This window comes from Nicrophorus vespilloides, unplaced genomic scaffold, assembly GCF_001412225.1.
Source record: "Nicrophorus vespilloides isolate i.1.1-1 unplaced genomic scaffold, Nicve_v1.0, whole genome shotgun sequence".
Classification (NCBI taxonomy): domain Eukaryota; kingdom Metazoa; phylum Arthropoda; class Insecta; order Coleoptera; family Silphidae; genus Nicrophorus; species Nicrophorus vespilloides.
The window spans coordinates 116888-136678 of record NW_017095694.1 but is presented as its reverse complement, the minus strand read 5'-3'; the positions used below and the strand labels follow the sequence as shown (position 1 = coordinate 136678).

Here is a 19791-nt window from a genome sequence, read left to right as displayed (position 1 = left end):
TCTTACTGTTGTTTCGATAATAGTAATAATTTACTTAGTTAACTAAAAATATTATAGATCTTTCAATTTGTAAATAAAGTAAATCTATTATGAACAGGACATACAAATTTACCGGTATTTTTTTTAATTGAAAATTTTGTGTGCAAAATCTATTAATTGTTTAGAAAAATTTAATAAATTAAGTAAAAAAAACATGTACAATTTTTCTTAGTAAACAAGTAAAATTAATTGAAAGATATAATTAATAATAACAAATACAAAATAAGTTTATTGCATTGAGTATTTAGTGAGAATTAAAATGTGGACACAGTAGTCAAATAATAAATTGAACGAGTTTTACTTGTTAATAAACAACAAAATATTCGATACGACTTGATTCTTCAATGTTGTTCCTAAAACTAAATTACAAATTACTTATTCTACTTATATAATTAACTAAACAAGGGGATGGGAGTTTGAGGAGTAAGTTTTAAGAAGACGCTCCGCTTCAGGTCACAGTTCTCCATGGGATCTGTCTATTCTGCATATTGGTTCTTATAGCTCATTGTCCTCAGTGGTACCCAAACTTAATGGTTGGACACAACAGCCAATTGCATAGGTATCTATGTTGATATTATATTAATTCCATGTTCTGAAAATGAAATGTTAATATTTAAATCAGTAAGACTTTTTTCTAATAGACTTTTCTAGTTCCATTTCCTGCTTTCATCTAAAAATATAAAATATATTTTTCCTAAATTCATTTTTGAAGAACTTTATTTTTTTCTGTACCGATGAAAGAATATTCCGAACGTTGGATTTTATTTATAATAATACATCTTCATGTGCAGAAATTACAGGTATTTCTAATAAAAATTACCGATAATTTTGGTAAAACCGGTAAACCAGTAATCATGTAATTTTTTCAGCAAAATCTGAAATTGTCGACTTAAACTTAAAGCTCTTTTAACATTTTTTCTACAATACTATACTATTGTTAATATTAATTATTATTACTTCATATTTTAGAGAATTGTGAATAAAAGTCACAAACTCATGATTATTAATGAAGTTTATCATCAAATTTAGAAATTATACAATATAAACGCATTGCAAGTGAATTGAAATATTCAAATATATAGAAGAGGAAACATTGAGTTTATATTTAATAATAAAATAAAAAATGAACTGTTACATTGGAAATCAGTTACAAAGATGTAATAATAATAATTTGAAATGTTTTAAAAAATATTGTTGAAAAATGGTTATTTTTATTTTTTCTTATTGTTGCAATAAATATTATTATTTTCAATATTAATATAATTAAATAACTTTAAGTGAGAAGTACTGAAAAGTATAATTTAATTTATATTATTTATGTGTAGTTATTAAGTAAATTGAATAAGGGTGTATTATTTGTTTTTCTCTGAGATTAGATTAGATCATAAGTCTGAAGTGGTTGGAATCTGGTCATCGTTTTGCCTTCAACAATTAGCTGGAATTTGATGAGCATGCGGCAGCTTAATTGGCGCGATTTTATTGTAACGTGGGATTTATTTTTCCACGCTAAGCATCGCGGCTCTGGTCTCCTCTGGCTCGGATGGTGATTAACATGCGACCACAATTTTTATTATCATTTGAATGGATAATTGACTTTTTAACGTAACTTAAACGACATTAAAAATGTTGATTCGATTCTTCCTGCCGTGACTATCGAACGTAGCGCATCGGAATCTTCTCACCAGGACACATTAATACATTAATACACAAGGAAATGCAACAATTTCTCTTTAAAACAAAAGTTATTCTATATATATTATGTTTATATTTCAGCTTCAGAACTATTTAAAAACAACCGGAAGTTTATGAAATGCAAGGAAAAAAAATTAGGATAATTAATAATTAAAAAATTATTTTATTTATATTAATTACAATATACCTTACGTATATTCATAATTTCAATACAACTATTATGAAAAACATTTTAAAATTTAGTTTCAAATATATATCATTAGTATTGATTTTAATTCTGGCCAAAGTTGTCAAACTTCAAGTTCCGAAAGTGTCCCATAAGTGGCGCCACCATCTGGACAAGCAATAGTTACGTAAGTTACCTTTCTTTCTTTCTTTCTTTCAAATACAGCGGTTAAATAAGCAAATAATTGAGTAAAAATTAATGTATTGAAAATATCTCTGTTTGTTTCTAATACATTTACAATATCTCTATGCTGTAGAAATTGGAAAAAAGTGAATAGGATTTTCTTAAAAATCGCTCTTTCGCTGACATCTGACGAGTTTTCAATTACACGAAAATTACGTATATATTAACTGCATTTCATGATTGCGTAAGATCGGCGCCACCCTTACGCAACTTTTTATGAAACAAAAGCAATAAGTTTCGATCGATATAAACATGTGTTAATTTTTTAGATTGAAAATTATATTAAAATGTAGTTTCTCTTTAATTTGCGTATTTGATAGTTTAGTAAGCACGAGTAGTAATCAATTAATTTAAAAAAACGTGAAGGTATTGCAGCAAATTGGAAAAAATAGTTAAATAAATGGTTATATTCATATATATTAGAAAATATGAATTTACTTTTTTAAAGAATAATTCTTTCGCTTTGGTTTGCTATAAAATACGTTAGTTTTGGTCAATTAATAAGAAAGTTACTGAGCTATAATGCGTTGACGGTTGTCTGTAGCACTTATGATTGTATTATTGTTTCCTACTTGATCCTTAGAGACAGGAAAACATTTCTTAATTCTAGATGCACTGAAATACTGGAAAAACAAAAATGCTAATTTTCATCACATCCCCAGAAGGAGACTAAAAATATTTTATATAACTATCAATCTATATTTTCACTTATTTTAATTTCTGTATGTTTTAGATAAACATTCATGATCAACATTCTTTTAGAAACACTTGCGGAAATACAGGCCATTTTGGAAAACGTTGCTTCCATACTATCGAATACCAATAATTATATTGATAATTATTTGTGACGAAGCTATGGTATCTACAAACCTGTATTTACACTCATTTTAATTAATTAATTTGCGTATTCGATTGTTTAATTATTATTTTAACCGATTAATTTAAATAAATGCAAAGGTATTGCAACAAATTGAAAAAAAATAGTTAAATAAATGGTTATATTCTGAAATATTAGAAAATTTTAATTTACAGTTTTAAAGCATAATTCTTTCGCTAGGTTTTATCCGCACTTTCTTTCGCTTTCATTTGCTATAAAATACGTTAGTTTTGGTCTAATACCAAACTTTGATAATAAATTGTGACGAAGCTATGGTAACTACGAACCTGCATTTACAAAATTAATGCCCAAAATTCTTCTGAGAATTGGTGTATACAAAAATAAAGGCGTTATTTTCGCAACTCATTTATGAAATACCAAAATTTATTGATTAATTATGAAGACACCATTGCAGCTACAAATTAACATTTGCGCACATTTTAATCCGTGTATATTCAAGATCAACATCCATTTATAACATTTTTCTGGGAGCTCATGTTTACGAAAATACAGGTCATTTTCGAGACGCTATTGTCCTAACTCATTTGTAAAATACCAAAGTTTGTTAATCAATTATAAAGACACCATTGCAGCTACAAATTAACATTTTTGCTCATTTTAATCCATGTATATTTAAGATCAACATCAATTTATAATATTCTTCTGGGTGCTAATTTTTACGAAATTACAGGCCATTTTCGATGATGCTATTTTCCTAACTCATTTGTAAAATACCAAAGTTTGTTAATCAATTATGAGAACACCATTGCAGCTACAAATTAACGTTTGCACTCATTTTTATCCGTGTATATTCAAGATCAACATACATGTATAACATTATTTTGGGAGCACAAGTTTACTAAAATACAGGCCATTATGTAAGTCATTGTTTTCGTAATTGTTCTTCAAAGTGTATATGTATGTTCGGTTACCTGCACTTTAGGTGTAAAATAAATATTCCATTTTTATGATAGCTGGCGTCATCTATTAGCAATATTTCAAAGGTTGTAGCTCAGGCATTTAGGCGCTGCACAAAATCCATAAATGCACATTTCCTTAAAAACGTTCTAATTTAAATAAACAAACATATCAGAATAGTGCTGGAATGAATTTTATGTTATTAATAGTCTAATAAATAAAATACTAATTAAATTTCGAGTTATATATATTTTAATTTACACAAGCAGAAACATCTTTTGGAACATTCAGGAAACAGTCTGCAACCAAACATACATTTAAACTTTGATGAACAAGTAGGAAAACAACGTCTTAGATAATGGCCTTTATTTTTGAAAATATGAGCTCCCAGAAGAATGTTATACATGGAAGTTGATCCTGAATATACACAGATTTAAATGAGCACAAAAGTAAATTTCTAGCTGCAATGGTGTCTTCATAATTGATAACGTCTTCGAAAATGGCGTGTATTTTCGTATACACTAACTCTCAGGAGAATTTTGGATATTAATATTAATCTTAAATATACAGAGATTAAAATGAGTATATATACAGGCTTGTAGCTATCATAGCTACGTCACAAGTATTTATCAAACTTTGGAATTATATAGTTTGGAAAACAACGTTTTCGAAAATGGCCTATATTTTCGTAAGCATTTGCTTCTAGAAAAATAAATTGTAATAAAGATTGATAGTTATATAGAATACTTTTAGTCTCTTTCTGGGAATTTGATGAAATAAACATTTTTATTTTTTTAGTATTTTCAATGCAGCTAGCATTCAGAAATGTTTTCCAGTCTCTAAGGATCATGTACGAAGCAACAATAGAATCATGGGTGCTATATGGTTCATAGTTGTTATCCATCTCCTTAATGAAGTAATATTTATGGTTACATTCAGCAGTTAAGATTTCCACTATTAGCAAATGAAAACTGCTAGTAAAAAATGCTTTCCACTTTCTGGGGAACCTGAGGTCATCAATTATACATTAAAGGCATGCTACTATCAGCTCCACCTAAAATAATAATAATTGTATCGATGATTCTTGGCTACTTACTTTATGACCATTAACAATTAATGTATTCTTATATGAAGACACTCTTTATGTAAAAGATGTACTTCTGTAAAATAAACAGGAAATTCAATAAATTTAACATGTGAGAATAGTTACACTGACAGCTATTTCTCACTCACACAAACGTAAAATTCAAAAATTCAAATTTTAACCAATCAGGATCGACCGATGCTAGAAGCTCAGATACCTCCTCACACTCTTAGTCTCCTGGTAGAAATCCCAATTTTATCCATTTTCGAGATTCATTAAAGCTTAATAACTTTCTTATTAATTGACCAAAACCAACGTATTTTTTAGCAAACGAACGTGAAAGAATTATTCTTTAAAACAGTAACTTCAAATTTTTTAATATATATTATTTAACAATTTTTTTTAATTTGCTGCAATACCTTTACGTTTTCTTAAATTAATCAATTAACACTCCTAATAATTAAACAATCGAATACGCAAATTAAAGAGAAAACTACAACCTTTCTAATGAGCTAACTGCCGGCATTGTGGTTTTGTCAGTACATCTACTATAATCAACTGTTATCAGAATCAAGCATTTTAATTTAAGTCTCAATCCAATTTGGCGACATAATTACATCATCGACCACACCATTTAACGCTGAATACCTCACCTTTCCATCGAGCCTATTGGCATCTTCGTGCTTTGATGGGAAAAAGTATTTTCTTTAATAACTCGAAAAGTTTTTGGTTCATTTCTCGACAACCCTACCCCTTAAGTTTGGTTACATGACCGACCATCCAATTGAAAGCAGAATATCTCACCTTTCCAACGAACCTATTGACATCTCTGTGCTGTCGCGGAGTCGTCTACTATGAGTTGTAGAAATTGGAAAAAAATCAAATAGGATTTTTAATATATTAAAAATATCTCTATGTGTTTTTAATAAATTGAAAATATTTGTATGGGTTTTTAATAAATTGAAAATATCTCTATGCTCTTAAATGTAGTACTGCAATACCTCTCATAGTGCTGCTTCTATCTGAGCGGATTACTCAGTCTCGACTATTTTTTATTCTCGAGACACGAGACAACTGTTTATGATATTCCCGGGACTCGAAAAAAATAATAAAAAAATATAATAGATGGGTAAAAATAAAATATATTATTTTATAATCAATTTATTTATTCTCTTTTCAGTTCTCTCAAAATCAATCAATTCACTTCTTGTACAATTTATACTTAAGCTGCTTTAAACAGTGTTCTATCAGATTTTCTAGAAAACTTAAACTAATTATTAATGCTTAATTATACTAATGAGTAAATAAGAAATATTTGAAATGTTTTTTTCTTAATAATAAGTAATATTTTAAATTTTGAATTTTACTTTGTAATTCGTAGTTTAAATGAATTGTTGATTCTTTCACTATTGCAATATAGATGTTGGGTTGTAACAGAAGTTAGATAACACAAATATCATACATCAATTTAGCTTAATTCCATTAATTAATTGTTGTTTCTATTAATTGAAATGCATTATTTCTATATGGAAAATATTGTAGTATAAATATTTATAATTTTTTTATACGAATTTGCTGTTTGGATATACGGATTTGCATGTGCTCTCTAGTGTTTAGTGCGTGAACTGTATAAAATTTAATTAAAAGCGAGATTGGTTAGATGGCGCTATAGTTAATCAACAGTTTAAATGTGTTAAAAAAGCGTTTTTTTAATAAAATCGCCAAATTACCAGGTTAATACTTAATACCAAAGGATTTGAAAGAATTAAAGAATTAAAATAATACCGGTATTAAAACAGGGTCACTTTATCAAATCTGGGTTAGTGGTGCTTTAACCAATGCGCAGATTTTGATTGCTCCCTCCCCCAATGGCAAGGGTATGCTTTTCAAGGTCAGGGCTAGAGGTGCTAGAAGAAGTCATAATTATTTTGCCAGTTCGTCGTTCACCACGATGAAGCAAACAATCCACTACCTTGGTGAGTACTGATCCGCTCCATCAACCCGATCACCCTTAACTATTTTTCTTATGTAAGCCTTCTACGGTATCGGTGTGTTATGCATCTTGTCATCTTCGTTCATATTCTTTACTGAGAGCGAGGATCAAGTCCACTTCGATGGAGTTGGTTTATTCACGTTCTCCGGTTGCTTACCGATAAGTTACCGTTTGACTTATCGCGGTTACCAGGAGACACCGATCTACATGATGATCCAGTTTCTTGCAATTACTCTTATGGGGATAATCATCTTCGTCATTCAGGGAATCTTCAGAAACTCTATCACTATGCAGGCACTTTTATTTTCTGTCATGCTAGTTTCCCTTCTGGTAACCATAATTCAAATCAATTCAATTGAACATTTATTCATTTGATTTTTGTTATATTTTTATGTTCGCAGACTGTTCTTCTTTACTTGAATGCTAGAATGGAGGCAGAATTTGCTGAGACCATATCTGCTTGGACTAAACTCCCCATTGCTGCTGAACCAAGAATCTTCAATTGTCGCAACCGCAAAGTCTTCAAATTGCTGAAATTGCCGTGAATTCGCACAGGATCTTCAACTATAATTTACGCAAGAGCATAAAATCGTAGATTTAGTCAATGTAAGAGAAAATATATGTATCCCATTTTCTCTTTGTATTTTATGCTCCGATCAATAAAATTAGTGTTAGAATCTTAATTTGTTTACAATTATTTCCCTAAAAATATTGTGTATTAAATTGTATTATTTTTATTCTTCCACGATTCAGAAAAAAAAGGTAAGATAATTTTTATTATTTGATTTAAAAAATAAAATCAATAAAATGGTAAATTCAATTTATTATATATTTCAAATTATACAGAATTTAATAATTTAGTAAATTATTTATTTGATGTTTGTATACACCAACAAATTATTGAATTAAATTAAAAGCAAAAATATTTGTACAAACCTCAAAATCCACTGGTAGAATCTTCTTTACTTTTACTTTGTCGAACATCTGCGATAGATCTAAGAACGCCTGATCCTTATTATATCTACCATTCTATTAAGTTGATCGATGACACTTTGTCAACTGTTGTCAACGAAATATGAATATATATGAATTTTAACTATTTCATACATATATAACTTTCAGGATTGACTTTACTATAGAAAATTGTAAATTCACTTTTTACCTGTACTGATTGAAGAGAAATTAGATTATTTGAGTTTTCCGCGTAAAAATCATTTTTTTGCAACTTGGATTACACGGATACTGTGTAAATTGAAAGCCGTGGGGTGTTTCCGTTGTTCATTGTTTTCGGCTTATAAACCCGTACGAAATTGGTATTTACAAGCAACGGCTTAAAACATGATTCTTCTTTTTGTCAGTTGTTACATAATTATGTTAAAACAATTGTTTCACAATTTATTAAACTATTTCTTAAATCAATGACTTAATACTAAATACGTGACTTTCGTGATATTTCTCGAAGAAAATATATAGATTTTATTTATTAATAATAAGAAAAAAAAACAGTTACATAATAAACCAAAAATTGTGAATTTAAAACAAAATATTTTGTTTATCATAAAAACCGTATCCTTTTTTTTCAAATATTATTCAATGAATATTATATAAAAATAAACTATGAAATTTGCGGTGAGTATTTTAATGAAATATGTATGCAAACAAAGACTATTTGCGTTGAACGTTGGACTAATAATTTCATTTGTTAGTTGAAATAATGAGTTTAAAAAGTGTCGAAACAAAACGTGGTTGCTGCAAACGAACCCGGCGCATCCACCTGTACAGTTTCAAACTGTACAATAGAAGCAAATACAAATGAACCGGACTCGCATTGTGCAATTGATACATGTAAACGGCTGAGAGTTTAGACGGAGCAACAAAAAAAAATTAACGCCGCTTGTTTTCAATTAATTTCGTCGAAAATGTATATAAACTTTCGTAAAATGTATATATGTGCGTACACATATTTATATATATTTATTAAAAAAAGTCGCAGTTTTTCGATGTCTTCAGTTTTAGTGAATTTTAATTTTTAACATAATCTTAGCAATTAGGAACTTTAGACGTATATATTTTTTTTTTGTTAACTACATTGTATATTCTCTTGTACAGTGAATAATTTTGATAAAAACTGTACCAACATCTTTTGTTTAATTATTTTTCTGTCATAACTATGAATTTTTGTAGTCGTAAGTTGCTGTAACTTTAATTAAACTTTAGACGTATGTTTAAATAGTTGTAAATCGAAACGTTGAATGTATTTGATTTGAACTATACAAATATATTTTTTGAAATATTTTTTTTCCTCATTAGCACAAATGTTTGTAAGTTGAGGTACTTTTAATTAATTTTATTTTAAATTAAAATTAATATGTTGCATAATGTAATGTTTGCAATTATATTTTATTTGTTGTTGTAATAAATGTTATTATTATCATTTTTTTTGGTAGTGATATTGAAATTTCATTTTATAATACGAATCTTCCTTTGTAGTTTATTATTGATTTTCTTGCTTGAGTTTGATTAAATTATTTTACGTTCCGATCCGCATATATCCATATATTAAAAATGGATTGAAAAATCTTTCATTTCATTACATAATTGAAATTTGTATTATCCAAAATACATGGAAATTTTTCTATGTTATAACTTAGGTCTCATCTCTTGTTTTTTGGACTTTCCACTATATATAAACAGCGCATATGTAGATCTACATACAAATATCAGTTTATAAACTCAGATCCTCACGTAAATATGTTGTACACCGCTGGAATTGGTGTAGCCTTTGGAGGAATGCAATATTCAGCATAACTTTCTTTGAAATTCTCTTATTTTTCATATAGTTTTTTTTTTTAAATTTTAAACCAAATTTTCTTGTTCTGTATTTTATTATTATTTCTGTATTTATATATTTTTATAAGTTTTTCTGAAATGTTTACTTATTTTCTATATTTTTTTATGAAAACGGAACTTAAATGAAAATCTTAATCTACAAAAATAACATGCTATCTGCCTTGATAATGTAATAGAAAGCATTTTAATTTATAAGGAACCTAAATTGCGCAATTAATAATATGTTAGTGAATTAATTTATATTTGCATGTCAGGCGAAATTGATCTAGTATATGATGCAACCATGTAAATTACTGCTAATCAATGTCCTGAACTTGATATTGTGATGTGCAACTAAACCTGGCCATCACTTAACATATATTACGTGGGAAACGACGTAAGTGTCATCATACGTTATAAGCCCTTTGTGGACAGATCATTTTGAAACCTATAGAAATTACATTATTACCCCAAAATTTACCTCAGAATCCAATCTGAATGATTTATTGTATTTGCATTTAGTTGCATTGTAGTAATGAAGAGAAAACAACGTTAGAGTTTTACGTTTTGTTGATTTTTGTCCAAATAAAAAATATTTTGTATCTGTCAAATTCACATATATTAACTAAATTTATTAATCATAAATTTAAACCTCGTATAGTACGGGTAAAAAGATTTTCCAAAATACATATATTAACTAAATTTATTAATCATAAATTTACACATCAAGTAATTATAACATGTCATTCTTGAATTTTCTGTCAAATTAATAAAACTTGACTGATTTGCGAGCAACGCGTGACTTTTATTGATTTTAATTTTGTCAATTTTATATATGTATATTTTAAGCAAAATTAATTCTAATAAAATAGTAAACAAAATGATTTTTTATACATATTTTTTTTCTTAATACAGTGTAGTCTCTTTTTGTGTTGTTTATTTTTATGTATTTAGTTCCCTGATTAGTCCGGATTATACGCAGCAATACCTCGTATAGTACGGGTAAAAAGATTTTTCAAAATACCCTACTATTTAAAGAGGACTAATCAAGGATTTTAAAACCTTATAAAAATAAACAGCATATGACTGTTTAGATCAGTTTTGTATAAAAGATAATTTTGTCAACTATTTTTTTTTGTATAATTTAAAAGCCTATGGGAGTTATTGCATGATCAAACCGCCTATTGTTTCGTTTATTCAGACTTTTTTTTCCTTGTTTCTTATAGAAACGCTAAGGAAATTAAGACAATTATTGAAACGAATCAAAATCTTATGACAATTTTTTTTCTTATCATTACTAAATATAATATTAGCTTTAATATAAGAGAAACAGAAAATTATTATTTTTTCTTTTTGTAATTATTTATGTAATTTTGTTTGTTTCAATAAATGTTATAAGTATTAAAAAAGTGCTTCTTGGTGGTTAATGATAAATTTATAGAAATAAATTAATGATGACATTTTGTTAATATTTTCATGAAAAAATAAATAAAAAATATACCTACCATATATTTTTTAATAAATTTGTGTTTAAACTTCGAATTTGTTACGTTTTCAAAAAATTCTGTAGGTTTTTTTTTTGTAATATTACGTGCACTGCATATTATTCAAACGTAATATTATATAATAATAATAAAGTACAATACGCAACGGCCATACAAAATTATTTTCGTTGTCAAATATAAATTCCCTTTATTCAACAAATATCGAAATATGAGAGTACAAATACAATTAATAACATTGTTCATAATCAATCAATGGGTTTTGGGTTCAATATTTTTTTCGTTAATAAATTCTATTTTTTATTATAAAATTCTTGATATGTTTCGAAAATTTATTAGAAAAAAAAATAAATATTCTTGTAATATTTACATGTGTATTAAAGATTTTTATTATATTATAAAAAAAAATACATGTATTATTAAAGATTTTTAATTAGTTCTTTAATTATAAAAACAATTTCAGCAATAACTCGCAAAGTGCGGTTTCGAGTCCGGATTCAATATAATTTGGTTTCAATTTTTTTTTGTACATAAATTTTAGATTTGTCCCCTTCACTCAAGTTTATTTTTATGCGGTTTATTTCTTTTTTTTATGTATTTAGCTTGTCGATTAGAACGTATCTTATTGAATGATTACTTAATACATCTTTCAGTGCGTTTTGCAAATAAATAAATATTATTTAAATCATTATATAAATTCAGATAAAATTTATTATTTAGAATAATTTTTAATAATGTGACAGAAAAACATTTGCTTTCAATTATTGTAATTAATGTTTTTTTATTATACCAAGTATTTCTTTAGTCTTAATTATCTTAATTATCCTTAATTATTTTTTTGTTATATAAGAATATGTTACAAACTTTTATTGCATAACAAATGACTATGGATTTGATACATTAAATTACAAACAAGTACATACATCACAAATATAATAAATATTATTTTATGTAATATTCAAGTAAATATATTTTTGGGAATATCGAAATGGATTTAACATGGAGGTAACATCTTTATTGTTAATTACAATTAATAAACATTGTTTTTATTAAATATAAAAAAATCACATATTTCCATAAAACATACATAAATTTTAAGTTTATTTTTTAATTTTCCATAATTCTTAAATTAAACATAATTTGTGAAAGGATTTGGTGTCGTTTATTGTTGGTATAGAATTTATTAAAAATAAAAAAAAAATATGGTTGTTAGTCTTTTGTTTTTGCAATAAATTTTTGTTTTAAATAATTCGGTATAAATTTAAGAGAAAAATTGAAATATTTGGTTTAATATTTATTTAAGTTCTAAATAAAATATTAATTTGTTAATGAAAAATAATAATTTATAAATTCAATTAAAAATCGCAACTTATAATTAATATTATTTGTAATAAAAAAAAATGATCACTTACCGTTTAGTAAATTATCCTAAAATACAAGATGACAATAAAATTTGTAATTTATAAATAGTAAATTTTAAATTATTTGAGTCAATAATTATTTTTATTGGAAAAATTAAGTAAATAATCAAAATTGTTGTAGTCAAATTAATCACTTACCTTTGGAAGTTTTCTGATGTTTGCGTAAATCGACGAAAAAAAAAGAAATTAGAAAAATTCACATCAAAAGCATTTTATTTAATGAATTATGTCATTACATTTGATTGCGCATAAGCTTTTTGCAGAGATAATCCTAAACTTAGGTATATTATTAACCTAATAACTTAATACTATTTATTTGGCTTTAGGATGAAACTAATCATCTTTAAGTTAACCATACATTCTACGTATAACTTCGTCCATATTGTAAAATGGTATAAACAATATAACGAATGGTAGTAGTCGTTCGCCATATCGCCTTCTCATCAGAAAATAGGCGAAATAGTTGTCTATGATGAACTCATGATATAAGAGTATCCGGAATACAGTCACATATGCGAACTATATAAGAATAGACATGAAGACAATTACATTAATTGACAATTGACATTAATGAACAAGTTACTTACCAGCATTCCAGAAATCATGCCGTATATGATACCATTAAAGATGGAACTGATGGTCGGCATGGACGTGATGAAAAACGACGTGAACATTTTGAAGAACAATGCCATAATCCCTATAGTACTTAGAGGTGCCATAACAGGATTGTAATATTGGTAGCAGTGAGGCAATGTCATTGAGAAACTCAGTAGGAAGCTAACGAGTAAGAACATTAAGCTAATGTTCATCCAAACGCAGATCTTAGATATCATCTGGTAAATGAGTAAACTGAAGACGCACCTAACTGAAATATGTTTGTGTCAAAAATAATTTCATCTTATTCTACCTTCAATTACTTACGTAATCTTCGGAAATCCATGTTTGCTGCTCAACTTATTATATCCTCTCAAAATTCCTGTGTTTTTGTATGTTATGTTTATTTGTTTTTTTTTTACTCTAAATGTCTTCAAGTTTTTTTTTTGCAATTAACTAATTTTTTAGTAAGTTTTCCCGTCAAATATGCAATGAATGTTTTTTAAACTTTTTCCAACTTGTCACTTTTCTTTTATTCTTTAATCTATCAAATTTTCTTTTATTTATTTATTGATGAATTTACTTTTAAGATTTTTATTTTTCAAATTTTTTATGAAATTTTTAATTTGTTTTAGTTTTACTGTAAATCTTTTTTATAATATACTTCTTCTTCCTTTTGTTCTTTTTTTTTATTGATTCACAATCAAATATTAATTTATTTTTTGTTTTTGTAATTTAGTTTCTTTCCAATATTCTAGTCTCTTTAGAAAGAGTTAAATCTTGTTTATGTAACAAAATCTAGGATTTCATAAAGAAATTGTGAAAAGATCTTAAATATCTTCTTAAATCTGTGCTAACATTAGTTCTTTTTTCTCTCTAAACCTTTCTAAATTATTACGAATATTTGTGAGATTCAGCAATATTTCTCAACAATTCTAATTATGATATGTGATTCTCCGATTTGCAATTGCTCTGTCATCGTTCTTTGTGAATTACTTTGTTAAATTATGAAAATGCAGATGATGATAGTTTAGTCAATTGAATAATCTGTATTTTTTTAGATTTTTTTTTTGATGTTTCGTTTCTTATTGATTTGTTCTAAATGAAATGATGCACGTTTCGTTCTCTCAATCTATATCCAACTCTCCAAACTTCTTCCCAATGACAATGACGTAATGAGGATTAAAGAACGATGACGCTAATCATTGCATTTTACATGCAAAATAAAACAACGCTTTGAAGATGAGCATCATTGCAATAAGAAATAAAATGAAGAGACAGATATAAAGTATTGTAGACCAGGAAGCTGTCATAATGACTTAACTTTATTTTCCTGTTACAATTTTATAAGTAGAAGTTTAATTTATTTCTTAATTATCTTATTTTAAGTCTTAATTACTAACTTTAAATCAGTGTTTAAAAATGTTTAGATATTGATGCAAACTGTTCTATTAAGCAAAAAATTTTTTTTTTCGAAAATAAGAAAATATTCTCGAAATTTCAATTGAGCAAATTATTCAAGTATGCAGGCTCAATTTCCAACTAATAATAATTGTGATTGAAGCCTAAACGGTGCAGATATTGAAAATCTGCTTATATTGAATTAATTTTGAAGCTTTTAAATTGATTATGCGTGATTACTATTTATTTGAAGAAGAAAAAAACAAAATTAAATACTAAATTAATTTTAACTTACGATTATAGTTTTGCAAGTAATTTCGAGTTTATATATTACTTTAGTTATGTTTGAAGTATTTTAAATATTTCAAATAGTTATTTTTTTAAATATTTTACGTGTTTTAGATATTTGAAAACTTTATTTTCAATGCAATATTTTACTTGCAAAACTCCTTACAATATTAATTATGAATTAATAATAATTTTAATTTAGTAATTTAGATTTTTTTTCACTTAAGCTTAATAAGTCATCCGGAATGCCGTTATATAAAGTCGTTGAAACAATATTCAAATCAAATAATCATTCAAGTAATATCAATAACTTTTTTTTTTACTATTTATTTAAATTTAAGTAAAAATTTCGTGCGTTTATTTATTTTTTTTATATAAAAAAAAGTGTATTTAAATTTTGAAATTATTGCAATTTTTTACTGAAATTTATAGACTTTTTTTCTACGACTTTAATTGGCTGAATGTTCTTGCGATTCCTGACTTTTTTTTTTGTTCTTCGATAATGAGACTTATTTTTTTTTGTTCGTTTTCTTTTTGGTGCTTATCTTAATTACTTTATATTTAAGCTTAAATCTCTAATTACATCTATATTACTTAAATTATATCTTAAATTAATTGAATATTTATTAGTATTTCAAGCGGTTTTCTTAGTTGCGTTCTATATTTAGATCTAAATTGTTTTTTTTTCTTCAATTATTTCTTAATTTTATTGAATTCAAGCGTTAATATTAAGTTTTTTTTTTGTGTCTACAGTTAAGCATCAATTATATCTATTATTTAAATTATTTCTTAATTTTATTGAAGTTCTAATTAAGCGAAAGCGGAAAGCTGTTATAATGACTACTTTTTTTGTCTTTCAAAACAAATATTTTGTCTTCGAATTTTTTTTTTGTCTTTGATTTTTTTTCTGTAATTTTAGACCCGAATTTAAGTAAAATATATGAATTTTTAACGTATTTTGGAAATTATTTTTAGCTGATTTATGATTCGAAAGAAAAAAAATGTTTTTAAATAATTGAAAATGAGATTGAATTTGGAAATAATAGAAAAGCTTAATAAATCTGCATTTTAAATGAAATGTGTGTGGAAAAGAAAATATAAAATTTGAAATAAAAAAAATATAAGTTTATTCGGGGAATGTATGTGATGAGTTATGTTCTGTATTCGAGTCGCTGGTAGAAGAATCTTCAGTTCCACTGCTCAGATTTACATTGAGACGGACAACTTCGATAAGCTGTGGTTCTCTTTCAAAAATCTGCTGATTAAATTTCTGATTTTGCGAATTCGTCAAATCGTTTGATTTGAACTTGTTATTCAGAGCCACGAGTAATACCTGTTTTTTTAGCAAAGTATAAATTGTACAAAAAAATAATTAAAACTTACGCTTAATATAGCGAGGAATACCCCTAGCAGCATCCCACAGATTAATGAAGCTCGTTTGTCGATGTTGGAGATCACAAAGCACAATAGAAGTATTACGCAGATGGAGTAGAATTGGATGTGATCTAGCAAACTCGTTCTGAACAGTCTCCTGTAGATGAATCCATAGATTATCGGTGAGCAGAAGGAGTAGGTGATCAGCGAAGCCCCGGTTGAAACAGAATCGTTGGTATATTGGTGAAATAGAATTCCAACCAATAGTCCAACAAGAAAAAAAACTGCGATTAAATGATATGAAATAATTTGGATAAAATTTAAAACAAAAAGTTTTGTACTCACAAATGTAACCGACATTAGAAACACTAGGAGCTGCCATTCTCAACCGAGGTTCATGATACACTGGTGATGATGGCACGCAGCCTGTTGCACGTAGCATTAAATGCATATACATGCATCCTCTCTTCATTACATTTCGAAGGATCGGCGCAAAATCAGAGGAGTCCTGAGCTTACCAACAAATACGGACGCAGGATATCCAAGGTGGGCGGGAAATAGGAGTGAACAATACACATCGGTGCCTGCGTTTTACAATATTTATTTTGTCATACATCAAACTACGGAATAAATAGAATTTTCTTCTAAAAGATTCTGTCCTCTCTCTCCGATCCACGCTCAAATCCCCCTCCCCAAAGGCGATAAAACCCTCCCCCAATAAAACACAACCCTTCTCCACTCGCCCACGCTATCATCCCCATCCTCTTCCGATAGCCCCTCTCTGCAATCCCACACACAATCTCGCCTTTATTAGTGAAAATTAAACAAACAAATATCAAATTAAACTTAACAAAACGCAATCAAAATAACAGGACAAATCTTCATCCTACGCATACAAATCAAATTTAAGTTTTTTTTTTGTCAAAATTGATTTTTTTTACAATATCACAATATCCCCAGTATTAGAAACTCCTAATACTAAAACTTATCGATATGGCTTTCTATACATTTCCTCCCCTAATCTTAAAGAATTAAATTCCTTCAGAACAGAATCATAATTATGTGCATAAAAAACGGTATTTCTACCGTTAAAATGCACAATTCTACAAATCTATTTACACATATATTTTTTTTTGGTTGTTAATTTACACATCTTTTTTTTGCTCGTTCAATTAATTTTTTTTGCCTTTTTTCCTGCTGGGGGTGGATTCGGTGTCAGGAATTTCTAACTAAGTCTACACCATTGTTCTAAAAGGGTAACATCTGCAAAAGCACACTGTAATTTCCTAATATGCTTCATGATTATAACCAACTTTTTTTAAAATTTACTTCTCTTTTCTCTACTCAATTAGCACCTGAATTATCCTGCACGAAAATCGCTCTCAATCTCATAAACATATTAGAAACTACAAGCGTTTCCAAACAAACTCAGCCTAACACGCATTAAATCCTTAAGACATCCCTATAGGATTTAAACATTACTCTATTGTAATTATATATTTTTTTTGGGTCCTTTGGTGTAACTTTAGGATCGAAAATGAAAATTGATAATCGATTTTTTTTCAATTCATTTACTATTCTAAAGTTCACCAACAAGATTTTTTTGTACACATCGATTCTAAAATCTAAAATTCTTCCTAAATCACATTTCTAAAACTATTCATTTCATAATCAGAGAATACAATCATTTTGCCTGCGCTTTTCATTTCTTAGAAAATTAAATTTAAATTGTCGTTTTTCTCTTATTTGTGTGCGTAGAAAAATTTGAAATGTTGGAGTAACTGAAAAGTGTGTGAAACAAAAAATATATTTTTCAGTGCGATATATAAAACAAGACTTGTTCGTGCAATTTCGAACGTGTTTTCGGGACGTGAAAAAAATAGCTAAAGCATCACAACAGTTCCAGTAAGGAATGCTGAATGATGGTAGCCAATTTGTAAATAAAGCTATGTACTTTCTCTCTCCTTTGGACGCACAAATGTGAGCACTACTCATAACCCATCAATCTCAACCATTACATCTGTACTTAAGGATTATGATAACCTTATTCTCGTTGTAAATTTATAGTTATACCATTTAGTAACAATCTAGTTTCGTTTATTAAAGCAAATTATTTAATTGTGAAAATTTCAGATTATAGGATGAATATTTTTTTCAGGAATTAACAACATATTTTTTTTCAGTATAATTTTATTTATGGATATTGACTAATAAGATTGGTATGAAATTATACAACATCAAAGATTTCAGTGTAACAATTTGGTACATAAATTCGAAACTAGATCATCTGAAACAATTTGGCAAAGATGTAAACTTGGCTATAACTTGTGGTAACTCATGCATCAATCAGTATGCATGTCACGATGCTGCAAATAAAAATGTTCCATGTTTAGGAAATAATACTTGTTGCTTGAGACTTTTGACGTCGTAAAAATATTGCAGGAATATTATGCTGCCGCCTCCAGTACTTAAGTGCTCGTAAACTATACATAAAGTATGCAGACCGAACAACAAAATCCATACAAGTTGTTTGTTGGATATTCAAGTTTCATGAAAGCAACAAGGAAGTTTCATGAAACATGAAAAAAAATGTTTTTTTTTCCTTCTTCTTAGTTAATTTAAATTGAACGCCTGCTTGTCGTGTTTGTCCAAGTTGGAATGTTTACATAACAACTTGTCCGAAAATATGAGTGTCACGTTGCAACGCAAACGGATCTCGATGCACGTGCGTCCATGGAAACGGCAATGGAAGTTATCGATCGAAGCCTGTATTTTATCACGTTAAACTGCAAAGTGTTATTGCTCATTCAATTAATAATCATAGCACTTAATCAACAACTTACGCAACGCACGCTGTCATATGATCATCAATTGTTGGTATATTTTTTTTAAGCTTTTTTTTTAGTAATTTTGTAGTTATTATAAAATTATTTAGTTATCGGAATTAAGTTATATGACCATTCTATTGGTGGTTTTCAAATTTCAGTATTGAGTATTATTGAGTGATATAGTTAATAATCAAGCTGTGAAATCGACAATGGTAAATAAATTTTATATAAGAAAAGTTGTTGTGAGCGCATCCGTGTAACATGATATAATTCTCACATACACTTGATCCTCGAGAGGCAGCATAATATTTGTTTAGCAAATAAATTACAGTATAACATGGAGTCAACAAGTTTATGCCGTGTCTTAAGTCTTAAGCCGTGTTCAACATTTGTACGTCTTGCAGGCATAATGACGATTTCTTCTTCGTAACCATCTAAAAACTATATTCACCTACGAGTGTATATATGTATATATATATTTGAGTGTATAGATAAATCTTTTGGTATATAATTGTTATATATGCATCAAGTATTGCAGATGC

At 27.5% G+C, this 19791-nt stretch overlaps 3 protein-coding genes across 4 annotated transcripts; 1 reads left to right on the top strand and 2 right to left on the bottom strand.

The window, feature by feature from the left end:
* Positions 1 to 6935: 6935 nt before the first annotated feature.
* Positions 6936 to 7639, top strand: LOC108559919. Its single transcript, XM_017917308.1, has 3 exons — positions 6936 to 6995; positions 7053 to 7342; positions 7414 to 7639. Exons 1-3 carry the CDS (start codon positions 6971 to 6973, stop codon positions 7555 to 7557), a joined length of 459 nt encoding a protein of 152 aa, XP_017772797.1. The 5' UTR covers positions 6936 to 6970; the 3' UTR covers positions 7558 to 7639.
* Positions 7640 to 13013: 5374 nt separating this feature from the next.
* On the bottom strand, positions 13014 to 13909 carry LOC108559928. The gene is made up of 3 exons (XM_017917320.1): positions 13686 to 13909; positions 13352 to 13629; positions 13014 to 13283 (listed from the first exon to the last, which is right to left on the bottom strand). Exons 1-3 carry the CDS (start codon positions 13702 to 13704, stop codon positions 13113 to 13115), a joined length of 468 nt encoding a protein of 155 aa, XP_017772809.1. The 5' UTR covers positions 13705 to 13909; the 3' UTR covers positions 13014 to 13112.
* Positions 13910 to 16136: 2227 nt separating this feature from the next.
* On the bottom strand, positions 16137 to 16827 carry LOC108559939. 2 transcript variants are annotated; one of them, XM_017917331.1, is made up of 3 exons: positions 16767 to 16827; positions 16431 to 16705; positions 16137 to 16380 (listed from the first exon to the last, which is right to left on the bottom strand). In XM_017917331.1, the coding sequence occupies exons 1-3, from the start codon at positions 16801 to 16803 to the stop codon at positions 16174 to 16176; spliced, it is 519 nt and encodes a 172-aa protein (XP_017772820.1). In that variant the 5' UTR covers positions 16804 to 16827; the 3' UTR covers positions 16137 to 16173. The 2 variants fall into 2 exon arrangements, with proteins under 2 accessions (XP_017772820.1, XP_017772827.1); XM_017917338.1 differs by having other exon boundaries at positions 16431 to 16578; positions 16767 to 16819.
* Between the last annotated feature and the right edge of the window lie 2964 nt (positions 16828 to 19791).

Excerpts from the sequence above, each read along its gene's own strand:
- LOC108559928 (XM_017917320.1), bottom strand. Across the intron at positions 13,284-13,351 it reads GCATGATTTCTGGAATGCTG|TTCGCATATGTGACTGTATT; the intron begins GTAAGTAACTTG and ends ATTCTTATATAG.
- LOC108559939 (XM_017917331.1), bottom strand. The coding sequence starts at position 16,803 with ATGGCAGCTCCTAGTGTTTCTAATGTCGGTTACATTT. Across the intron at positions 16,706-16,766 it reads TTCTAATGTCGGTTACATTT|TTTTTTTTCTTGTTGGACTA; the intron begins GTGAGTACAAAA and ends ATTTAATCGCAG. Across the intron at positions 16,381-16,430 it reads TATTCCTCGCTATATTAAGC|GTATTACTCGTGGCTCTGAA; the intron begins GTAAGTTTTAAT and ends CTAAAAAAACAG.
- LOC108559919 (XM_017917308.1), top strand. The coding sequence starts at position 6,971 with ATGAAGCAAACAATCCACTACCTTG. Across the intron at positions 6,996-7,052 it reads GCAAACAATCCACTACCTTG|CCTTCTACGGTATCGGTGTG; the intron begins GTGAGTACTGAT and ends TTCTTATGTAAG. Across the intron at positions 7,343-7,413 it reads TCATGCTAGTTTCCCTTCTG|ACTGTTCTTCTTTACTTGAA; the intron begins GTAACCATAATT and ends TTATGTTCGCAG.